The 25,122-nt window shown below is 47.9% G+C and overlaps 1 protein-coding gene across 3 annotated transcripts in view; it reads right to left on the minus strand.

The window, feature by feature from the left end:
• MLH1 (mutL homolog 1) overlaps positions 1–25,122 on the minus strand; it is a 388,689-nt gene that overhangs the window by 194,221 nt on the left and 169,346 nt on the right. For all 3 annotated transcript variants that reach the window (XM_085607539.1, XM_085607537.1, XM_085607538.1), the window contains 2 exons: positions 9,284–9,377; positions 9,039–9,192 (listed from right to left, as the gene is read on the minus strand). In XM_085607539.1, coding sequence (XP_085463665.1) covers positions 9,039–9,192; positions 9,284–9,377 — 248 coding nt within the window. The remainder of the gene's footprint in view (positions 1–9,038; positions 9,193–9,283; positions 9,378–25,122) is intronic.

Consider the following 25,122-nt stretch of genomic DNA (forward strand, 5'->3'; position numbering starts at 1 on the left):
TGACCTGCTCCCTGCTGACGAGAGGCAACTACCTCGAAACACGTGTCCAGGGATGGCTAATGCAACACATACTGTTCTTTATACATTGTGGCATAGGCGTACCCGCCGTCGCCACTACATTTACCACAGTCCCTTGGGGCAACTTGCTGGTGTGATGAGCAGTGTGCGACCAACCTTTGCATAATTTATTACGGCTCCCTTGAGCCAACGGGCTGACGAGCCTTGGATCTGCACCTGCGCGCCATGAGAGGTACTTGACCTGTTTTAATTACATTTTGGCAGTCCACGCGGCACCCCTTTACACTGACCTGCTCCCTGCTGACGAGAGGCAACTACCTCGAAACACGTGTCCAGGGATGGCTAATGCAACACATACTGTTCTTTATACATTGTGGCATAGGCGTACCCGCCGTCGCCACTACATTTACCACAGTCCCTTGGGGCAACTTGCTGGTGTGACGAGCAGTGTGCGACCAACCTTTGCATAATGTTGTCTATCAGGAACTGGACAGACCTGTCTCAGATGGAAGACAGAAAGACCTTGAGGGAAAGGGGAATCACCTACAGCCGCAAAAGATTGATACGATTCCGCTGATCTATTGAGGATTGGAGCTCTGATCTCCCATTATTCAAATGAGCCCAGAAATGATGCATCTGTCACAACCGTGAGCTCTACTGGAGGTGCAGAGAATGGTTTATCGCATGTCTGGTTGGTCTCTGTCACCCACCACTGAGGTCTTGGGTCGCTTTGTCTGAGATAGGAATGCATTCCAACAACCAGCTCCAATGGTGCACCCGCAGTAGGCAAAGATTCCACTGCAGAGCTTGGATGAGCCAGTGTGCCTGGATCGCGCCAAGCGCCAGACCCCCTGGCCCCCGCGAGCGCTACGACCGTAGACGCCGCTACAACATCAACCTCCTCCACGCACTCAACTCCGGCATATCCACCACCTGCTTCCAGGCCACCCCGAAGCCCACCCACGGACCTTTCACCTGCCAAAACTGCAGCTTCAGCAGCCAGCGCACACCAGCACGTCCTGCCCCCCTCCCCCCCACCAAGGCAGGCCACAACCATCTCAGATGCATACTGCTCAACACCCGCTCCATCCACAGGCACTCCGTCTTACTCTGGGACCTGCTTGACTCATCCTCCTCGGACGTCGCTTTCCTGACCTGGATGAACACCTCATCGGACCTGACGTTGCCATAGCCATCACGGATGGCTACAAGATTACCTGCAGAGACCGCACCAACAGACCGGGAGGAGGAATCGCCATCGTCCACAGAAATACCCTCAGAATCTCAACCAACACCGAAGACACCCTCAGCACCGCCGAAAACCTACACTTACAGATCAACATCGATCCCAACACCACCCCCAGAAGAACCCTTATTTACAGACCCCCCGGACCCCAGCCACAGTTCAGCGACTCCATCACAGACACTGTCAGCCCGCATGCTCTGGCCTCCACAGGAGGCCTGAACTTCCACCTCGAGAACACAGATGACAGCAATTCGACCACACTGCTGGACAACCTCGCCAACCTCTGCCTCAAACAGCTCATCACGGCACCCACCCACTCTGCCGGACACACGCTCGACCCCATCTTCTCCGCCAGCAGCCATGTCACCTTCAGCCACACCACCAAACTCCACTGGAACGACCACCACTGCATCCACTTCTCCTTCGAGAAAAACACCGCACATAACCACCAGCAAAGAATCCCCCACCGCAGCTGGAACAAGGTCACCTAATACCAGCTTATCACCACCCTCGCCCGAGACACACCAACCGACCACACCGACACAGCCGCCCGCAACCTCAGGCAATGGATCAACGATTGCGCCAACAATCTCACCCCGATCAAGAAACCCTCAAACAGACGCACTGACAGAAGGGCCACCTGGTTCACCGCCGTCCTCCAGGCATCCAAGCAGGCCTGCCGAAGACTAGAGAAAAAATTGTGCCACGAGCAACACCGGACAACCATGCAGCCCTCAAGAACGCCAGCCGCAGGCACCACCAACTCATCCAAACCACCAAAAGGACCTCCTTCAAGGAACGCATTGACAACAACGCACACAACAGCGAAGAGCTCTTCAACATCATGAAGGAACTCGCTTACCCCCTCTCCAGCTCAAACGACATCCCGCCGTCACAAGACCTCTGCGACTCTCTAGCCACCTTCTTCCACCGCAAGATCATAGACATCCACGGCAGCTTCAACACCCAAACCCCCCCCCCCCTCCCCCCCCCCCCGACAGCCACCGACACCCTAGTCTCAGCGCCTCCCAGTAACACCGACCGCATTCATTCGAGACCGCCACTTTCCCGGAAAGCTTGAAACACACAGAGATCAACGCCCTACTCAAGAAACCCAAGGCAGACCCAAAGGACCTCAAGAACTTCCGGCCCATCTCCCTGCTCCCGTTCCCGGCGAAAGTCATCGAGAAGATCGTCAACAGACAACTGACCCGATTCCTCGAATAGAACAACACCTTGGATTCGTCCCAATTCGAATTCCGCAGCAACCACAGCACCGAAACCACCTTAATCGCCGCCACCGACATCAGGGCCCTGCTGGACAGTGGCGAAAACGTGGCCCTTATCCTCCTGGACCTCTCGGACGCCTTCGACACCGTCTGCCACCACACCCTACGCACACGCCTCTACAACGCAGGGATCCGTGACAGTGGCCTGGACTGGACCACCTCCTTCCTCACTGACAGAACCCAGAGAGTCCGCCTCCCTCCATTCAGATCCGAAGCCACCAAGATCACCTGCGGCGTACCCCAAGGATCATCCCTCAGCCCGACCTTCTTCAACGTCTACATGACACCGTTCGCCAACATCGTCCGATCACACAACCCCAACAACATCTCATATGCCGACAACACCCAGCTGATCCTCTCCCTCACCAAAGACACTGCCACCGCCAAAACCAACTTCCACGAAGGAATGAAGGCCGTCGCCGAATGGATGAAGAGCAGTCGCCTGAAACTGAACTCGGACAAGACGGAGGTCATCATCCTCAGCTCCACCCCCTCCGCCTGGGCCGACTCCTGGTGGCCGGCCTCGCTGGGAACCGCGCTGACACCCACCGACCACGCACGCAACCTGGGGTTCATCCTGGTCTCATCTCTGGCAATGACCCAGCAAGTCAACATCGTCTCCTCCTCCTGCTTCACCACCCTCCATATGCTTCCCAAGATCTACAGATGGATCCCCACCGGAACCAGAAGGACGGTCACCCAGGCCCTCGTCACCAGCAGGCTGGACTACGGCAAAGCAGGAACCACAGCCAAATTCCAGAATAGACTCCAACGCATGCAGAACGCCTCCGCAAGCCTCATCCTTGACATCTCCAGCCACATCACTGCCCACCTGAGGGACCTGCACTGGCTCCATTCAACAAGAGGATCACCTTCAAGCTCTTCACCCATGCTCACAAAGCACTCCACGACGCCGGACCAGCATACCTCAACAAGCGACTCACCTTCTACACCCCCAACCGCCAGCTCCGCTCCGCTGACTTTGCTGCCGTTCCACAAATCCACCGAACAACCACCGGCGGCAGATCCTTTTCCCACCTCGCCACCAAGACATGGAACACCCTCTCTATCCACCTGAGACAGACCCAGGACCTGCTGACCTTCAGGAGACTTCTCAAGACCTGGTTGTTCGAACAGTAGCAGCTCTTGCCCCACCCCCCCTCAGCACCTTTAGACCCTCACGGTGAGTAGCGCGCTCTATAAATGTTTGATTGATTGATTATTTGATTGAGCACAAGGCACTAAAAGGCTGCATAAGGCCAGATAACCAAGAAGCCTTACAGCCATTGAGGATTCGAGCCCAAAACATTGGGTTCATAGTACAAATGTCCTGGACTCACCACTGAGGTGCAAATGTCCTTTAAACCACGGTGTCAAGGATGATCCTCATGATGTTTATAGACTGTATGGACTGTAAGCGAGACTTCAGTACATTGATAAAAATGCCCCGGGTGGACAGCAATAACACTGTGGCCTGCAGGCATTGTGAGAGTGGCTGCTGGACTGGTGCATTTCGGGGCCATCTAGTCTCCAGGGTATAAGGCTGACAGGTCCTGGGCCAACATCAGCATTTTGAACCTGTCCTTCCTCAGTAAGGTGTTTAGCAGCATGCAGTCAAAGACAGAATTCAAATCCCTGTCCTTCCTTGAAACTAGGATATAACAGGAGTAACACCGGTGCTGCTCTCTGCTTTGGGTACCACGTTCATCACATGCTTGGTGATGAAAGGCTGAACCTCTGATCACAGGATAGTGGCATCACCCAACAACACCTGAGACACAATTGGGAGAATTATCAGGTGAGTGGATTACAGAGGAAGACCAACTTGAACAAATTGAAGAACACATTGTTCCAACATAAAGGCGTCCATAGCGGATAAACAAAAACTCTTCCCCTAACTGTCCCTTGTGACTGGAAAAGGGTAAACTAAAGCAGCTTGGCAGCACCTGCAACGGGATAGGACATAGAGAAATTCTGTCCCTGCTGCTAGTTGTAGTCTCCGACACTACTCCTATTCTTGTATTGGGGAAAGGACCTTGCAGGCAAGAAAGGTACACTCTTCTTAATGAACTTGCTCCCAACACTGGTATACTGTCTGATTGTCACCACTTTCTTTGGTCCAAAATATTTGAGAAAGACATTTATGCTCATAATAAAATATTAATCTATGGACAATACAAAAGATACCTTCACCACTCCCAGCCTAAGTGCACCTCTTGATATCAACATGCAGGATGTCATAGCCCATTGATGATGGCAGCCTTAAACACAAACAGAAGATCTCCCAATGTCAGAACCTTGGTTGAAGCTAGCCGAACGATGTATAGTAGTGTGGAATACTCCTGATATCTGAGCCCTGGACTGGATCACCTCCAGTTGGTAAAGCAGAATATTGCAGTACAGATTAGTTTACTGTTGAAAATCGTAAAATATGGTCACTGAGCTTTAACAAGTGCACTAGGAAGTTGAGGACAGTTTTGCCAGTAGGAGTAGTATTGAGGAAATAAATATATAGGCTAAAGTTAACAAGATTAAGTGAGGAAGGAAAAGACTAACATGATTAATGGAGTACAAAAAATAAATAAAATGAAAGCAGCAAGAACAAAGATTTCTGCAAACGCTGATCCACTGGCGAGACGAGTGAGAGCTTCCACCATGCAAGAGTTGTGCAGTATTTGTTCGATGGAGTTCTCCTTTTATAGTCTCCAGAGATCTGAACATGTGCACAAAAAAGAATGAGTAGAGTTAATCCTGAGGAGCAGGCATAGTGTTTTTCTGCATCAAGTGATCTGTGACAGGTTGAACACTATATGGACACACATGTGCATTGAGACAATTCTTTTGGAGAGAATACCGTATTCTCTGCCATGATCCTTGTGTTGACACAGTATAGTGTAAGCCAGCCATTCAAACAACTACTAGGGAAACACTAACTGGTCACAAATTGAGAGAAAATGCATCCATTGATCTTGCTGAAAATCAGGCGCAATTAAGATGTCATGGAGTTTATCAAAATGTTACTGATGCCGTGTCCAGGCTGCCTATATGAAAGTCTAGCCAGGAGCGGATTGGACCCAGGCAATGGGACTCAATGAGAGCCCCTCACAAAGTCAATGATGTGATCTGGACTACAGGAAAAAAGAGCGGTTTGTGAGTCAGAGCACCCTGACAATGCCTTTTATGCTGACGCGAGCTGTTTCACAGAGGTCAGCTAGGAAGGAGGCAAACGGGGCTTGTGAAATCCACTGCCTAAATACGCATTCTAACAGGAATAACCACGGAATAACTGTTGGCTAGGTGGTTCTGTGATGCCCAAGCACAAAGTAGTTAAGATAACCATTACACTTCCAATACATAGTGAACTCTCCAACACAGAGCCTCCAAAGGATGGCAAAGGGATGAATCAGAGGACTTTCCTCTCTTCACAATTGAGGCCACAGCAACAGATAGACAAGACGCAACAGAGAAAGAACACTAACGCCAAAATGGATGCCCATCTCAGAAGGAATATCTAAATTTACAGGCTCTGCAAGAAAACTAACAATTTCCAGCTTAGAAGAAAAAGTGACTTCTATTGACGAAGCAACAATTTCACTGGATAGATACGTGATTGAGATAGAGGGTGATCTGCAAGTAGTTCTAACAAGAGTTTCTAAACTGTAATCTTCAGTAACAGACATTAAATAAGCTAAGAATGCATTTGGGGAGTTCAAGCCTTGCACAATTTCAAGTCTGATACATATTGAATTCCAAAGAGAACACATGGAGAATGCTTTATGAATCGCTAATGTCTGCTTTTTGGGCGTACTGTTTCTATATGAAAGTGAAGAATTTCCCACTACGGTGATTCAGAGAACTAGAAAAGGGACTGTCCCAAGAGATCCTGCATCCCACAATGAGGATTTAAATGAATAGAGGCTGTAAACCAGAGGTCTGACTGAGGACAACGAGGTGTACCGTAACAGAGCTAGACAGTTTCATGTTAAAGAGAATCCTTAGAGAAGCCAGTAAATGTTGTTAAACAATTATAAATAGTCCAAAGGACCTGGTTTCTCCTGACTTTACCCAGCTGACAGAAACAGAGGCAGAAGCTACAGCGCGCTAACATGGGGGTGGCAGCCTAACAATGCCACACCCAAACGTATTTCACCATAACCTGCAATAACCGGTACACCAAAATGGTGCTCAAGACTGAACCTTGCAGCCTTTGTTGGGATATATAAACTTTCCATTTTTTTAACAACACAATTAGACTGCCATAACATGTGTCAGAGAGTTGACGTCCATAAAGCTAATTCAACCATTTATATCTTTACTCGCATAACAAGATAAGAGACCCTAGCATCCTCAAACAAATTGAAAAGGTAAACGTGGTCATACAGTTTGGTTAGCAATTGTGTTTTTAAATATTAGATTGAAAGATGTTGGGACATGGGGTTTTACTGCCGTGCTGATCTTTGATGGTCTGTTTAATCTCAGCAATTCTGAAATATTTACTTTTGAAAAATTCCTTTAGTATTGTGCCCTTCAACAATGTCTTACTATAGGAGGTGGTGGGGGGGGGTTGGGGGAGAGGTATTAGGATGGCACCCAGCATGTGAATCTAGCATCCCTGCCAATTAACCTCCAAAATCTGCGTAATATCCAACATACCTGCAGCCATCGACCTGATGCTTTGAGACAATAGAGTTTGGTGGATGCCAGAGAGCCAGCAGCAGAGGCTACCAGCGTTCGTCACAGGAGCCACACATGAATTCAAAGGCTCCTTTTAGGAACAGACACTGGGCACACTAACTACAGGGCGAGGGAGCACTCTGGAAGTGCGAAGGATCTGCCTGAACCAGTGATCCCCTGTCCTGTCCTGCTAGTGGCGCAAAGCTCCAGAGCAGCCTGCGTACTGTGAGCAACGGAGGGGGCAGCCTCAGGAGTGGGGAAAAGATCAGAGGGAATATGACCGCCAATAACTCACTACAGAACAAAGGTAAGTACGGGTAACCCCAGAGAGATGAAGGAAGCATGAATGGGAGAGTCACAGGGCACCCCTAGAAAGTAGGAAACAGACGCAGAAACCTTTGTGCCACTGGAGATCTACAGATCTGAGAGTCTTGTGTGACACAACTATGGTAACAGGGGCCCCCTCTCCAACCCCTGAGACATAACAGACTTGAAGGTCCCGAAATCTGGCTCCAATGCAGCTGCAACACCGGAGAGTCGAGTTTGACCCCGCCCCAATCTAAGCTTTAGGAATGGCCTATGTACAGACCATCAGGAACCTACAGGAAACTGGACCGGAGACTTCCCCCAGTGCTGACTAATCTGGAGAAAAGCAGAGGATGCAAGAGAGCTCAGAAGTGAAAGCAAGAGAAGGAGAGGCTGAACCCAGAAGGAACTGAAGTATATTAACGACAGACGTTCCACCAAGGAGGCAAGACAGCAGAAAGAGGATGTGGCGCAAAGGGCAGAGCTGTTGACTTTGAAACTGGGAAAGCAGATTCGAGTCTTGGCATCGTCTCAACATCCTGTGATTTTGGGTACATCATTTTGTATCCCCATGCCTACAAGAAATGTGTGATTGTGTAATGTAACTGGTGCTCTTATTCACCTCTTCAGCACCTTTTCGTATATAAAATTGCACAAAAAGAAGAAGAAAACAAATCAGGGGATCATCGCATATCCGCCCCTTCCTATACCCAGCCGCTAAGCTTTCATGCTACACTACATGCCTGGAGCCTGGTGGTAGGTTTTGGGTTATGCTTTGGGTTAAGGGGTTGGCAGAAGGTGTTGTGGGCAAGTTTAAATAAGTGGAGGAGAGAAACCAGACAGGCTGCCATGGGGGCTCTGGCGGACACTCGGTGAAACTCAATGAAGTGCCATCACTGACGAAAAACTCCACACCAACCAAATCCGATCTGGAAACAATTGCCACTGTGAGATAGTACCTGGCCAACACAATCGGTGGGGTTAGGGCAGACTTCAAACACACTTCAACTCTGGAAATTAATTTTAGAAGTCTTCACGTAAAGCTACCAAAATCTCGCTTGCCATGTCCCAGAGGGAGATGATATAAGTGAAGAAACAAATTCTATTTAAGAATTGGAGTGGCAGATAAGCCAATGAGAAAAAAACAGTTTTGTCCATAATTGTCTATCGTCTTTGATTCACTGCTCAATGGAGCAATGAACATGAATTTGGATTGACTTTGCTCATTTAGGCCTTCTGGTATATCAGAGAGCATCTGTCTCACAATTTTGAGACACCACAGGCTTGCCAGAGTTGCAACACGACTTGAAACCTGTACTTTGCAACAGTTTCCAGATCCAGTCTGGTGCTTGGAAAGATTCACAAAGTGTGTTATCTGCAGTGAGAGGTATTTATCAGAAGCATCTTTTTTTCCATGACTGACCCTCATGCTAACTGACACCTCAGCGCCCTGCAAAACATGATTATAGAGCACACTACACTAACTTTAAACAGCAATTTCTCACCTGAGTGAAATACATGCGGGAGGAGTTGGAGCCAAGCAGTTTGCTCTCAATGTGCTGCTGTACATGTTCTATGACGCTGTCTTCATGAAGGAAGTGCACTTCATGTTTTGTAGGGTGCACATTCACATCTACATTATGAGGGGCAATTTCAAGGCTGGAAAGAATTAGAAAGGAAATTCTTAATTGGCAAAGTCAAAATTATAATATAAGACGCTTCAAACATATGCAGCATAGGGTATAGTCACCTCAGATATAAGAATGGATGGGTGTTCTTTGGCAGATAAGCAGCATACACAGTTTCAATAGCTTTACGCAGGGCACTGGACTCAACCAATCTACCTGCAAAGAGATTTATTAACAGAGGGTCACACGGCATATCATTTAATATGAATAAAACGTTGATGAAAAACAGGCTACTGGTACCACAAATCTGTGCACTGCTTTGGGTTCACATTTTAATATATTAATTTGTAAAGTGAAAAGGCAGAGCTCAGAAGTTTCATGGCAAGATTACTAGCAGCAGTTCTCACCAAGCTAACATTTGGCCCAAAGTTTTTAGGGTGGGTAAAACTGTTATACACTGGGCCAGTGGCTCGGGTTCAGTACAGTGGGTATATTTTGGAGTACCAGACAAGGATGCCCCCTCTTGGCTCTCTTATTTGCATTGCCATGGAGCCTTTGGCGTATCATTTGCACATTACGTTGAGAGAGTGGGAGGTCCAGATAGGAGCCACAGTGCAAACAGTCTCACTCTACGCAGATGACGCACTCCTGGATTTACGGCGGCCTGAGATGGGGGGGGCCATGAATGCTGCACGAGCTAGGAAAATTTGAAAGTATTTCTGGCTTGAAGGTGAACCCTGACAAGTCATCGGCCTTTCCACTGGCCGATTTGGCTGACAACTTGTAAGAAACACTACCAGTGATGAGGCTGAGATGGAAAAAGGACAGGTTCGCTATCTGGGCATACAAGTTTTGAACTCGACAGACAGCAATATAAACAAGCATTGGCATAGCCAATAGGTCTCGCCTTTGGGACCTTATAAGTGTTTAGTCATGCAACAGTTGCATAACTAAATACTTATAAGGTCCCAAAAGCTAGACCTATTGGCTATGCCCCGCGAAAGTGAAAATGATCGCAATCAAACATCAAAGCAGCCGTGCGGATGCGAAAGTGAAAGTAATCGCGGTCAAGCGCACGCGCCCGCGCACATGCACTGTAGCTCTAGGCTGGCCTGGTGGCACTTTTTGGAGCACTCTCAATAAGTCTCGCTTGACCAGCGCATGCGCTGGGTCAGGCCAGACCTAAAAAGGGGGTTTCCCAAAAGCTTTACCTTTTCTGACCACCAGAGGTTTCAGCCATAGTTGGCCAACTTTTACACGCTCAACCTCCAGCCCTTTTCAGGACATGAGCATTTGCCCCGGTGTGCAGCGTAGACCATCAGCTGATCCGTGAAAACGAATCCAGCATGGGGCACTGATATGTGAGGCTGAGATGCCGGACTCTGCCTCACAGAATTATTTTTGCCCTGTCGGGTTCATCTTCCAGTCATTGCCAACACAGTTACCTCTACACCTTTGAACATTTGTGACAGGTTGAGAGCAGTTTAAGCATGCTTTAGGGGGGGGGAGGGGTGTGTGTGTGTGTGTGTGTCTGTCTGTCTGTCTGTCTGTCTGTCTGTCTGTCTGTCTGTCTGTCTGTGCGTGAGAGAAGGTTTGCACTAATTTACCAGTACTCTGCATGTTTAGTGTGCGAAGGAAAGTTTGGGGACTGCCAGGAGCTCAGTATCTATTCAGTGTGTGCAGGCAAAGGATGCACTGCTACTCCAAGTCAATGTATGAGTGGCATAGCTGGTCCAGGTGTATTACATTCTTGAATTTGTCGAACTATTTGTCCAATTATAAAAACAGGGCAACAAGTCCAGAGTGCAAAGAAACGTGAGAGCTCTGGCCTGTGCTTTACCCGAGTATGCGTGAGGGTGGTGGGCAGCATGTGCTGCTGTTGCTGCCTGCACCCGTTCAGTGTGTGGGGAGCTTGCAATTCTCCTGTATGCCCCTTTAAAACACAAAGTGAGAAGGAAACTTGACCCAGCAAAAGTGGCGGCTGACATCTAAGGGGAGGAGAGGAGGGCATGCGCACAAACAAAATTAAACATTAAAAACTTACCTCACAAGTCCTCTGCTCTGGACCTCTTCTAACGACTGCAGTGCGGGCACCAGCAAACTCCCCCGCCAATCCTGGTGCTGCTCACATGCAGCATGAAAGCAGCGCCCTGGTTGGTGGGAGCGACGTATCTCGGTGCTCTGCAGCACCAGGGCTTGAGGCGGGGGTACACGCAGGTACACACCATCCCCCCCACTCTTTTCACAGGGAGGACGCTGTCCCCCCTGCTAAAAAGTTGGGCCCCAGAGAAATATGCTTAACTTGTCCCGGTGTTTACAGACACCGGGACACGTTCAGCAGCACCTGCACGTTTCCTGCTTTCCATTCCCAGCAGCAACGTGCAGGCAGCGAGGGAGCAATTTTTCACCTCCTGCTGGGCCGAAGTTAAGGGGACATCCTGCCTCCTTTTGTATATGCTGATTGGGGGATGCCTGGAACCTTACATTTAAATGTAAATGCCAAAAAGGGAAATAAAGGCACACAACTTGCCTTCTCTTCACAGGTACTCAAGAGAGGCATGCTTTTGCCTTTGTTCTGTCCCTGTATATAAATGCAGACACTATAGGACTGTCAGATGGGTTAGTCTGTCCCAGTATTTACACAAATAATTTAAATAGCACTATTTTATTTATTTGATAGTGCTACGTCGTAGCGTCATGAGGTCATTTGCATATTGTCTTACTTGGTCGGTCCCCCCACTTATTTTTTTGGGACTTGTGCCCTGCGCAGCACGCAGGAGACCTGCACTTGTTCTCAACCCAGCTGCCTTAAGCCAGCTGGGTTGTGAGGCTTAAAGTGTGCATATTTGGCTGGCCGTCGCAAGAGGGCCGGCCAAAGAGACATGAGCACTTTAAACAGTGCACAGGCAGCCCTCTTCCCACCACTCCTCCCTGCTGCCGCTCAGCAGGCCCTGCCCCGTCCTGACACTGCAACGCTCCTCCACTCAAACGGAGGAGCCGCCCCTGCCCTGCGATATATTTGTTCTTTGTGTATGTCAAGGACCTCTATATCTGTGAAAGAATGCTTCACCTCTGCCCAAACTATGCCGCTCTCTCTCACGCTTCTTCATCCTTCACATTGCTAAGCGCTGCATCCCATAACACGTTACCTGCACCTCGGTGGTCATCACACACGATATGGAAACACTTCCTACATAGGATCAAATCAGGAACTACACACCTTACACAGCGTAGCATGCCATCCATGAAGGCAAGCGCTTCAACGCCCACATATATAATAATGTTGCATAACAATACACCTGTACCCTGGTCTACGAGCTATAGAAGCTTGCACTGCTGCTGCCTGGGCTCTACCTATGGTTCTGTGTGCTTGAGGGAAGCTTGCACTGCTGCTGCCTGGGCTCTACCTACGGTTATGTACACTTGAGGGAAGCTTGCACTGCTTCTGCCTGGGCTCTATCTATGGTTCTGTGCGCTTGAGGGCAGCTTGCACTGCTGCTGCCTGGGCTCTACCTATGGTTCTGTGCGCTTGAGGGAAGCTTGCAATCCTGCCGACTGGGCTCTACCCATGGTGCTGTGCGCTTGAGAGAAGCTTGCACTGCTGCTGCCTGGGCTCTACCTATGGTTCTGTGCGCTTGAGGGAAGCTTGCGCTGCTGCTGCCTGGGCTCTACCTATGGTTCTGTGTGCTTGAGGGAAGCTTGCACTGCTGCTGCCTGGGCTCTACCTATGGTTCTGTACGCTTGAGGGAAGCTTGCACTGCTTCTGCCTGGGCTCTACCTATGGTTCTGTGCGCTTGAGGGAAGCTTGCACTGCTGCTGCCTGGGCTCTTCCTATGGTTCTGTGCGCTTGAGGGAAGCTTGCAATCCTGCCGCCTGGGCTCTACCTATGGTTCTGTGCGCTTGAGAGAAGCTTGCACTGCTGCCGCCTGGGCTCTACCTATGGTTCTGTGCGCTTGAGGGAAGCTTGCACTGCTTCTGCCTTGGCTCTACCTATGGTTCTGTGCGCTTGAGGGAAGCTTGCACTGCTGCCGCCTGGGCTCTACCTATGGTTCTGTGCGCTTGAGGGAAGCTTGCATTGCTGCTGCCTAGGCTCTACCTATGGTTCTGTGCGCTTAAGAGAAGCTTGCACTGCTGCTGCCTGGGCTCTACCTATGGTTCTGTGTGCTTGAGGGAAGCTTGCAATCCTGCCGCCCTGCACCGCCTCTGTGTGAACACAAGAATGACACAATCTCCCAGAACCCCCTCCCTTCCTAAAAAACACCGCATCACCATATGTGTGAGGCTCCTGTTTTCAGTGAATGTTGAATAACAACATGCCCGATATTTGCTTAGACAACCTCCCCGCGGAGGGCGTTCTTTTCAAAGCAGCTGCTCCGTGATGTCGCCATTTGTTCCGCGCGCTTTTTAATAATCTTTTCCTGTTGTTAAAATGTCACTTAATGAGCGCTTTATCTTCTGAGGCAGAGGGAAAGGTGAGCTTCCTTTGTGATGCGACGCTGGCAGGCCCCCCTCCACACTGCCTCCATCCAGCCACCTCTCATACACCACCCGAGCCCAACCCCCTCTCCCCACCCCCCACCCCTCGTCCGGCTCATGGATTCCTTCCGAGGGCCGCATACAGCGCCACCTTCAAAGGCAGCGGGCCTCTCTGCTCTTCCCGGGCTAAAATGGGAATCAAACGCTTCTGTGAAAAAGCAAAATGTGAGCGCAAAGGGGGGTGAGCAGGGAAAGGTATTAGAAGAGGTGAGAGAAGGAGGAAGGAGAGGATAAACGAGGGGGAGACGCGAGAAACGGAGCGAAAGAGAGTAAGGGAGAGAAACAGGAGGTATGGGGTGGTAGAAAGAGAGAGGGGGTGATAAAAGAACAGGCGCCAGGTATGTGGGAGGCGAGAGAAGAGGCGCGAGGGAGAGAAAGGAGCAGTGAGAGGTTAAATAAATGGCTTAAGGCGAATTGATGGGAAGAGGGAGGGAGAGAACGCAGGAAATTAGGTGAGAGAAATAGTGGTGGAAGAAAGGAGGAATTACAAAGGAAGAAAACGAGGGTAAGCTAAGGTAAGACTGGTAGACGTTTGGGGAAAGGAGGGCCTATGGGAGGAAATGTAGGAGGGTATGACAAGAGGGAGAGAACGCGGGAAGCATTGGGGGAAAAGAAAGACGTGGAAGGAGGTTAAGCAATGGGGAGAGAAGACGGGAATGTAATCTAGGGAGCAGGTGTACAAGGGATGGAGAGGCGTGGAAGGGCAAATAGGGCTAGGGTGAAGAGGGGACAGGTAGGAGATGAGGTGAGGGGAAAAGAAGGAGAGCAGGAGACGGAGAGAACGAAAATAAACAAGGTGCAGACATACATGGATAGGAGAAGAAGATGAAAGAGGATCAAAGGGAGGGAGACGCTTAACAACATGGAGACAAGTTGAAGACCACCAGAGAGAGCGGAAAGAGATGTTCCGTTATGAAAAAGGAGAAGCGGAAGGGAGAGGAAATGCAAAGAACAGACGGACAGAAAAAGTGACGAAGAAAGAAGAGAGAAAGGTAGGGGAGGAAAGAAGGAAGAGAAAATAGGCGTGAATGGGCACCTAGCTGAGAATGCAGTTAGACGAATGGGTGAAGGAGGGAGAACGGGGAGGACAAGGTCTGAGGGGCAAAGGGTGTGTGTGAGGAATGAACATTTAGGTTGAAGCAAGCATTGGCATTGTTAATAGGTCTCGCCCCATTAGAAAAAGAAATTAAATGTTTATTGCCAATGCTAAACAGCATTGGCAACAAAAAAAATTGTTGCAGTGCATTTTGTAATAATGTATACACATGCATACATCATTACGCAGCAGCCATTTTCTTTAAACTTACCGCTTCAAGCTGGCGCATGCCAATCTTGCAGTTGTAAAATACAAAAAAATAAAAGGTACAAAAAGAACAGCCTTTAGAGAAATAAATGTTTTAATAGTAAAATGCGATTGCAGGCCCTCATAATATTACACTCTAAAAAATACATGGGACATGGAGGGGCGAAGGAACAAGGAAGAATGGGGGTGTGAGTTGGGTTAGAAAGTCAGTGCCCTTGACAGACGGTGATGAGAGTGAAGGGGTTAGCAGAGCAATAGAGGAGCCTGTTGAGGTGGGGTGGTTAATAAAAAAAAAACAGTGAAGGGTAGCAGCAGAGGAGATGGTGGCAAAAGAAACAAGCATTGGCCGCGCGGCCGTGAAAGTAACGGCCGCGCGGCCGTGAAAGCGAAAGTAATACGATCGCGATCAAAGCGAAAGTGATCGCGATCGCTAGGACGGGACGGCATGCGAGTGATGCGCGCGCATCAGTGATTGCCGGCTGCGCGCGTGCACGCTCGCGTGCACTCAAGCTTTAGGCCACAGGCAGCACTTGAAAATTCCCAGATACAAAATGTCTCTCCGAGCCAGCGCAAGCGCTGGGGCTCAGCGAGACCTAACTAGGGTGGGTGATGCACTTTCACGGTTTGGTGGCTTTTTGGAACAAACTTGCGCTGTCGGTAGAATAGTAATTGCTAAAAAGGTTGTTCCCCGATGTCTGTACGCATTGCAAAATGAACAATGCAAGATACCCAGGAACACTTAAGCGGCTAAATAGTCTTTTGATCGCTTTGTCCTGGACAGGCAAGAGAAGTAGTGTGGGACAGCATATCTTGAAAAGAGATTTTGATGGAGGACGGCTGGAACTTCCAGACCTGGAATTATATTGTCTAGCATCACAAATTCAACATGCCGCCATCTGGTGAGCAGAGGGCAATAATTGGGAAAAGGGCCTGCTGGCGGGTGCTTTCAAAGAGGAACATTTGCCGATCTGTTTAATGGCAGGTCCACAACTAGATAAACAGAGCCTACATGTGGTTCGACTGGTAGTGAGGGCATGAGAGAGGATGATTAAAGTGCTACTGCGCAGACCCCCCTTACCCTCTGCAACTGTTGATATGGTGGCTAGGGCCCTTCAAGGACATCTGCAGGAAAATGACGATGGCGCGGTGGAGAGAGGGAGGGTGTGATACACTGGGAGATCTATACCCAGGAGATCAGTGCATTACATTCCAGGAAGCGCAAGAATATTTTCCAATAGGCCAGGGCAGTTTCTACAATTTGCCAAATTGCCGGAAACTTCCTGAATACTCCAAAGGTGTCCCACACGCTTGAGGTAGTTCTGGATATGGGCTCTCCCAGACACTTGGTATCCTGACTGTACGAGGCCCTCAAGCTGGCTGAAGATTTCATGGAAATTCCAAAAGGTAGCCCGGTCTCCATACTCCTCTATTCAGTGTCTGGGTCTCCATGCTGCAGCCACTGGATTGTAGGTAATATACTTCCACTGTCTGAGGAGCTATCCTTATCCTGTGCCATGCTGCAACCACAAAAATTGATGGACAGAATGCAGGATAGCTTGATTCCAGTGGCATGGAGAGCACGGGACCCACGTCTAGGCATACCCGTCCCACTCGGGTTGACAAATGAAAAAACAACAATTGAAGAACGGAATGCAGAACAATGTCATACATTCACCACAGTACAGAGATCTGGGCCTAAATCCATCGGTTTTTTGCTCCCCATGACATTCTAGCCAATCACTGGCTCTCACACAAGGAGGCCTACTACCATTCACGTGTCTCAGGCTCACCGCACATACTCACTTTGATATGTACAGACAGATATCTGCACCAGGGTTTGGGCCTCAACTGATAGCAGAACTTTATACAAGGAGTCAGTAGACTGTCTGACACAGTAAAAGTTCTGGTCAGACTAGAAAAATAAAAACACAATATGCTGCTACCACTGCTTTACATGATGCCCCCGTGACATGAACAGTAGTAAGCTGTCTTATATGATAGAACGTTTGGACAATGTCAAAGATCTAAGTTTCCCCTGCTTTATATGTTTGGTCATGTTGGTCATTCGAATCACTACCTGTTGACCCAGAATAAATGTGAGTAAATGTCTTCATATGCAGAGCTCAATCTGATGTTCAAATAGAGCCTTCTGCTATCAACTCTCTCAGATGTGTCCCAACAGATGCAGCAATCCCTACTTGTTCTTCTAATTTATTTATTTTTTGGGAAAATCATGGCTGTTATGACAGTCCCTCGTGTGATTCACCAACTCAATGAATCCTGAACCCTTTTTGTGATGACAACCCTGTCCTTCCAGATGACTGCTGCATGGTGACAATAAGATTTACTACACTTGAACAACATCCTCATGTGCAGCCTGTTAATAGGAACTAGAATAATAGAGGTTTCCCCTGCTCCCAACACAGTCAAACACTGCCTCTTGCGGACAGGGTAAATTTTCAATATCAGAAAAAAACATATCCTCTACATAAACTTGTTCCTTGTATTCGAGTACAAATTGACTTTAGAAATGATACTCTTCTTTTTTTTATAAATCTTTTTCAATAATTTCTTATTGGGCATTTGTGCAGTTAGTCAACATTATTGGGCATCACAGATCACAAAGAAGAATATAAGGTGAATGCCATTTACAAAGTTAACAGTTTGACAAGCGGCAGTATTACAGGACAGGTTTACCCACAATCAAGTGTGAGAGTCTAAACCCTTTGGGCGCGGCTGGAATTCCCCCGCTGTGCGGGCGAATTCCACGCATGTGCAAATCGGACGGCCCCTGGCCGTCCTCCGCACACGCTCACCGTGACGTCGGAGGCTGTCCGACGCATGCAACAGGTTAAACAGTGCAAGTTCGACTATGCATTTGCGTTGCAGTCTATCCGTTAACATAGATCGTCATTCCCTTTCCATTTAAAAAAAAAAAAGGTTTGTGAAAGATTTTCTCTAATCACTTATAGTTATTTAGTGACTATTTTATTTAATTCGATTTTCTTAACTATGAAAATTCAATGACATTTTTGGCCTTTTTATAGGCTGTAAACATGTGAACCGTAATTATTATGGCACACCTTTGTACAGAGAATTATTGCGCAGGTTAATACAGTGGCGGTTCCTCCACTTAGGCGGAGGAGCATCGCCCGACAGCTTTTTTGCAGTGAAACAAAGGGAAAATAAAATTGTATTCTCTCCTTACGCTGCTTTGCATGAGGGGTCGGGGGCAGGGGCATGGGAGGAGTGGTAGGCAGCATCCTCCTAAGTGCACAATGACTGCTTGTCCGGCCCTCTCGCAACACTTCGCATGTTCTCCATGCAGACTACATCGCAGCCTATGTGGAGAACATACCCAGGGCTCCAGTCAGCGAGCGCTAAAACACAGCGCTCAGACAAATCACAACGCTGCTGGCCGACAGAGCCTGGGTGTGCTTCCTGTGGCCGAGCGAGGGAGGGCTATGGAGGAGAGATGCAGCGAGGAAGTGGCGAAAATTTACATTTTTATTTTACTTTCTCATACCTGCTTTTCCCCGCATCCTCCTCCCCTCCAGCCCCCGCACCCTCTACCTCTGATCCATGCCGGCCGCCACTGGGTGTACATATAAACATGTTTATATATATATTTTGCTGACGTGCTACAGGATTCGGCGCATGTGCAGGTCTAGTCAGTGTTTATACGTATTGAGGAGGATCCTCTGGAAGACAGCAAGAGATTATAACAGCTGAAAATTTTCAAGCACAATGAAGTAAGCATGACCAAGACCCTGTCCATAGTTAAGTAACTAAAACTGAAATGCAGATTTTTTACATGTAACTCTGCATCAATTGCTTCACCGAAATGGAACAAGTGTCAGAACTTGTATGTGAATGTGTGGTATTTCTACTGGTTTGCGCACCGTTACGTTTGGGTCAGTCTTGATAGATACAGGGATGCTGTTCTAGTCTTAAAGACTACCACCTTATTCCACTTTTAAAGACTCACACCATGAATCACAAACTCAAGTTGTAGTGAAGACTGCGGTTTATATACGTACAATGCTAAGTTAGCACAATCGCATTAGATGTTGGAAAGCCATCTTGCCGCTTTTGCTGCTTTTGCACACGACACTGTAGTTACATGTTATTAATTGAGAAATGCTTGCTCGCCTTTGCTTCACATGAGAACTGTCTGTTGTTCACATCCCTAACAGTGAGCAGCGACCTTGGACTGAACATTGTGTAAAGAAACAGTCTGGGTCGCTAGACGGTGCATGTTGCTGGGTTCAGGTTGATCGGCCCACTATTTAGCCATAACACGCACGCAGCTGCAAATACCTGAAAGTCGAGTGCTTTTAATATTGCAGTGCTGCATGTTTTGCACACATTCGGAAGAAGAGCTTTCCCAGGAGCAGAGTCTAGCTGATCCTGTGATGTGATTCCACTAAGCTGATCTTTACGGTATGGGGTTCCCCATTCAAGCCTAGAGACCTTTTATTAGTCTAATAATAATAATATTAGTTTACTAGCGAAAGGAAGGTGGCTGACAGCCACTGTCATTTTAGTATGATTACTCCTTTCATTTTCTATGGTATTGTAACTATGCTGATGGTTTTGATCTTAATCATTTGTCTGCTTATGTTAGCCAAAGTACTGCATCTTAGGACACGAGGTTTATAAAATAAACTCTTTAAACTTTACCGTGTCTCTGTTTATTCTGTTGTGGACTGATATGAGAATAATTACGAACAGGTATTTCTGATTCCCACCATTCCTGAGAATACCCTAAGTCGCTTGTTCTGGGTTGTCTATACATTGGGACCGCCGAGATAAAACTCGGATAACGAATGGGACACGGATGCTGGTCGGATAAGGGGTTCTGGGTTCTGAGGTGAGTTTTTGGTACACCCCAATTCACTGAGGTCCTGGTTTCCTGTGCATAGTTCTGTGCATAAGCAGAATCCCTGCAACAAAGTTTCAATACGAATGGAACATTGGGAAGGAATCAAACAAAAACAAGACCACCTAGAAAACATCATAAAGATCTAACCTTCACCTAGAAGGCATACCAGGGGACAAAGACGATATCTACAAGAGAACTACTTAAATTGATTATTAGACATCATTGTTAACATGGCAGTTGGCAGTCTAGGGCCCGCCCCAACCACCACCTCCTGTGCTCAGGCAAAATCCTTGCCCTTGGTAGCAGCCTTACAGTACTGCCATAAGAGTATAGAGCAGGGTTTCCCTTGTGGTAAAATCCATGTACACCCAGTTGGCGTGCTGGTGATCATGCTGCATGAAATCCCAGTGTTAGAATGTGCATGCTTAATTGCCCTTGTATTTGCAGTGTTATTAAGGCGTGCATGCTTAACTGCCCTTAGTTTTCTTTGTAGCCATGGTGTTGGCCTTGTTTTCCTACAGAAACTTCAAGTCCCAGAAGCTGAAGGTTGCGGTCATCTTGGGTAGGGCACGAGTCTATAAGAGGAGGCTCCGCCCAAGCTCACATGCTCACTATTCAGGAAACTTCCTGGGAAGCTGGTCTGATCCTCGTCCGCTGTATTCTTGACAATGTGACGTCGACGCATACATCTAGTGATTTCTCCTGCTTTGTTGTCGGGAAACCAGGTTCGAGCTTTGTAAGACCGGATTGGTCTTGAGCGATAAGCCAATTCTGCCTGCACTGATACATTGATGGCGCTCAGGCTTACGGGCGCGCTCGCTCCTCGCAGTTGAATTAAGCCGAGTGTCATTTCTTTGATTTAGTGGTTTTGTGACGCACATCATACAAAAAGGTGAGTGTGATTGTGACGCACATGATACAAATAGGCGAAGTGATTGTACGCTAATTGAAATATGACTCTTGCAAGAGATGACGAATCGTAGCACCATATTCTCTGGTGCAAGTAAACCAGGAGAGGGTGTTCTTTAGGGTAAACCTGTGTTCCTTGCAGAATCGCTTAAACTAGAGGGTAACAACTGTTAGGCATATGCTCATGTATAACGCAAGAGATGCATAAGCAGAGTTTTGTTGTATGACTGAGTAGAAAGGTACTAGGCTCTTACTTTACAGAGCTCCCTCCTCGCAGTTCCTTTCCTAACCTTCCCTCACCTGAACTCCAACGCTTAAACAGCGTCTGAGTGTCAGCTGCCTTGGGGTGAAACAAGCAATCTTTGAGAAGATCCTGAGGAAGGTGCTCAGTCAACAATCATGTTCTGGCAGATTTCGAAGGTGACTTGAACAGAGCTCTGGTTCAAAGAATCCCATTTCAGCAAACCAAATAAGTCTTTGAACCACATACAATTCTGGTACATTTTGAAGAAGTTACAATAAAATAATCTATATTAACTAAAGTAATCAAATCAAAGAGGTTCTACACTAATAAGGAATTCCACTTCAGAATATACACGGACGTCTTTGAGACTTCAAAGAAAAGATGAGAATTGAAACACAAATGTACCTTTTCCCAAGAGTTGGCGTCAAAGCAATATTAAATCAGCAAGCCGTACTGAAGGTGCTATCTTTCAGAACAGACCAAGGTGGAAGTGGCTTGTGAATTGCTAAATGCGCTTAGCAAAACCCAACCATAAGTAACTTACAGACTGCTGTGATGCAAGTTAAAACTTCAATAAGTTGTGTAATCATGTTCACATATCCTAATACCGTGTGGTGAAGGTAGGCCCGAGGTCAGCGTTCGTTCATTAACCATGATGAGAAGTTGAGTTGCAATGGTTACTAGGTCCAGTTGACGGTCGATGTTGCTCTACACAGAGGTGATATTACAGAGGAATTCTGAAAGTTTGTTTGCAAAGGTTTTGTGAGAAGGTGATATTGCTGGAGGTACAGTGAAATCTTTGATGATGGCAAAGATTTCCTTGCTGCTGTCAGTGCTAGTATCGATGCGATTTGTAAGAGCTATGCGCTTGGTGTTTCATATCTGCTAGTGTCAGCATCTTAACCCTGATTGGAAGTGGTCTTCATCTGCGGTGTCTTTACTTGTTCTCAATTTGCTTGCAGTGATGTTTTGTCAGCCTGAGTTCCCCTTTATGGTTGGGAGTTTGCAGTTCGGTTGCGCTTGAGGGGAGCCAGGGTGCCAGCGCATACGATGAACCAGCTGTTGAGGTTCTTAATGGGTTTTGGCGAGTTGCTGGTGTGCTAGGCGAGGGTGGAAGCCCACTCCTCTTCTAAGATGCTTTTTCAGCTGTGGCGGGCGATTCCTGTGGTGGTAGTTTTGTGGTAGTGCGAACGAGTATACAAAAACTAATGAGGGCATGGACTGTCCAGGGCATAGTGGCTGGTTTGTCACTGTGATTGTTAGAAATGAGGGTTTCTAGTTGGCAATGGTTTGCACCTTTGTCCAAATAGGGACCCTTGCTTCTAGTCAGGGAAAGAGGGGTACACTCCCAAAATAACCCCTGCTCACCCCCTTGGTAGCTTGGCACGAGCAGACAGGCTTATCTCAGAGGCAGTGTGTAAAGCATTTGTGAACACATACAGTAATACAGTGAAAACACTACAAATGGATACCACAACAGTTTAGAAAAATAAGTAATCTTTACTAGACTTAACACAAGACCAAACGACAAAAGTCCACAATACAATATCAAGAATATGACTTTAAAATGGTAGAAATAGCTTAGTTCAATGTAGATGGTAAATATGACACTTCACTCTCAAAGTACCTTGGATGCGTCACGCAAAACAAACAAAAGGGTCGCAGGGAAGGTGAAGCGTCGGTTCCTTGCTTTGGGGGAGGTGATGCGTCGGTTCCTTACTGCAGCGCAGGGGAGGTGATGCGTTGGTTGCTTATTGGAGAGGAGGTGATGCGTCTGTTTCTTACTGAGTTCCAGTTACGATGCGACAAGATGGCGCCTCGATGCGATGATCCAGTGCAATGCGACAAAATGGAGTCTTTGATGCGATGCGACAACTTGGATGCGATGCATGCACGCCCGACGGCCGTGCGGTGAACTCAGTAAACTTTTGAGACGCGACAGGCCCTGTGACACGCTTATTCGGTGATGCGACACGCTTCTTCGGCGATGGCAACAGCTGCGGCGGCCACACGCTTCTTCCTAGTTGCATCCCACTTCCAGCTCCCAGCGACACGCAGTCTCTAGAGGTCCCACAAACAGCAGCAGGTACCTCTCTGCAGGTAGAATTCCCAGCAAAGAAATTCAGGAGAGCTGGTGGTAAAGTCTTTGTGTCCCTGAGACTTCAGAACAGGAGGTAAGCTCAGCTTCAAGCCCTTGGAGATCTTTCTCAAGATGACAAAGTATACACAAAGTTCCTTTTCTCCTTTCCTTGGCAATAAGTAACCACTGCAGGCCAACCCCAAGACAGCACACAGCACAGGGGTAGTCTCCTCCTTAAGCTTTCTTGCTTTCTCTCCTTGGCAAAGGTTCGTCTTGATTTCCCAGAAATGTTCTAAAGTTCTGGGCCCCAATATTTATACTACTAAATCCTTTGTTCTTTGAAGGCAGAGAGTGTCTGTACCCAGCCAAAACCAGTTCTGTCCTCCCTTGATGCAGCTTCCTGGGAGGAGGTGGAGACAGCATTGTTGAAAGCAGACCCGGCCCAGGTAGCTGAAAGGAATTCTTCTCCCCCTACTCTCTATTTTATGAAGGTTCAGGCAAGTGAAAGGAAATCTCCTCCCCCTACTCTCTATTCAATGCAGGTCCTATTCAGCCCAGCCCTGACCCATCAGACTGCTGGAGCCAAGGCCCTCTCCAGCCCCCTGTCACCCACAAACCAGACATGGAATACACATCCTAGCAGAGGCATACTGGATGGTTAGGCAAGAAAATACCTACTTTCTAAAAGGGGTATTTTCAAACACAGAATGTAGAAATTACCTACACTAAAAGATGTATTTTAACATTCTGAGTTCAGGCATACTAAACTCATTTTTCTACCTTGTTCCCGGGGTTAGTTAGGTTATAAGATGTTATAATCAAACTGTCCATTCTGGCCCATGGGAACAGATAGCCTTGCAATAGTTAAAAACAAAATTGGCTGTAATTCACTATCAGGACATGCCACACACATCAGGGAATGTCCTACCTTTCACATACAATGCAGCCTGCCCACAGGGGTACCTTGGGCCTACCTTAGGGGTGACTAACATGCAGAAAAGGGAAGGTTTAGGGAATGGCAAGTGGGTGCACTTGCCAAGTCGACATGGCAGTTCCAGACTGCACACAGGCTCTGCAATGGCAGGCCTGAGACATATTTTACAAGCTGCTTCTGTGGGTGGCACAACCAGTGCTGCAAGCCCACAAGCAGCATTTGATTTACAGGCCCTGGGCACACATGGTGCACTGTACTAGGGTCTGACAAGGAAATCAAAGAGCCCATCATGGAGTCACTAATCCATTACAACAATTTACAACAGGGAGCACTTGCACTTTGGCACTGATTAGCAGTGGCAACGTGCCCAAAGCATCTAGACCAGCCAAAACACAGGAGGCAACAGCAAAAAATGGAAGGGAGACCCACGCCAATGGAGCCAGGTCTAACAGTGATATTGCTGATTGAGGAGAAAACCAGGTACTATAGGTGTCTGGCATTGTGGGTGGGTTTGGTAATGTGCTGGGTGAGACCAAGGTTTTAGAGTTTTTCCAAAAGGGCCATAGAGTTTGAGTTGGTGGGGTCTTATAGGTGACGGTTGAAGTCTAAGAGGAGGATGAAGGTGCTGGCAGTGATGATGAGGGCTGCAACGAAGTCTGTGATGTCACTGGTGAAATCAGTGCATGGTCCTGTTGGTCTGTACAAGATGATTCCACCCAGGGAGAAGTGGACTGTGATGCATATCCCGAAAGTGAGGTGTTCTATGTTGCTGGTGGGGGTGTACGTATAAGTGGTGCAGCTGATATCTTTGAATATGATGGCGACTTCACCTCAGGGCTTGTGCTGACTGTCATTCCTAGGAACCTTATAGCTGGTGGGGATTGCTGTAGCGATGTCTGGTACCAAGGTTGGGTTCATCCAAGTTTCATGTGAGAAAGAGCAGGTCTGAAGCATGGTAGTGCAGTAGGTCACATATCTCCGTAGCATGTTTGGTGAGCGGGGGGGGGGGGCGGTTTATTGAGGAGCATGCAAGCGACTGTGGTGTGTTTGGTCTGTGTACGAGGGTGGCT

The sequence above is a fragment of the Triturus cristatus genome, chromosome 5_2 (assembly GCF_964204655.1).
Source record: "Triturus cristatus chromosome 5_2, aTriCri1.1, whole genome shotgun sequence".
NCBI classification, from domain to species: domain Eukaryota; kingdom Metazoa; phylum Chordata; class Amphibia; order Caudata; family Salamandridae; genus Triturus; species Triturus cristatus.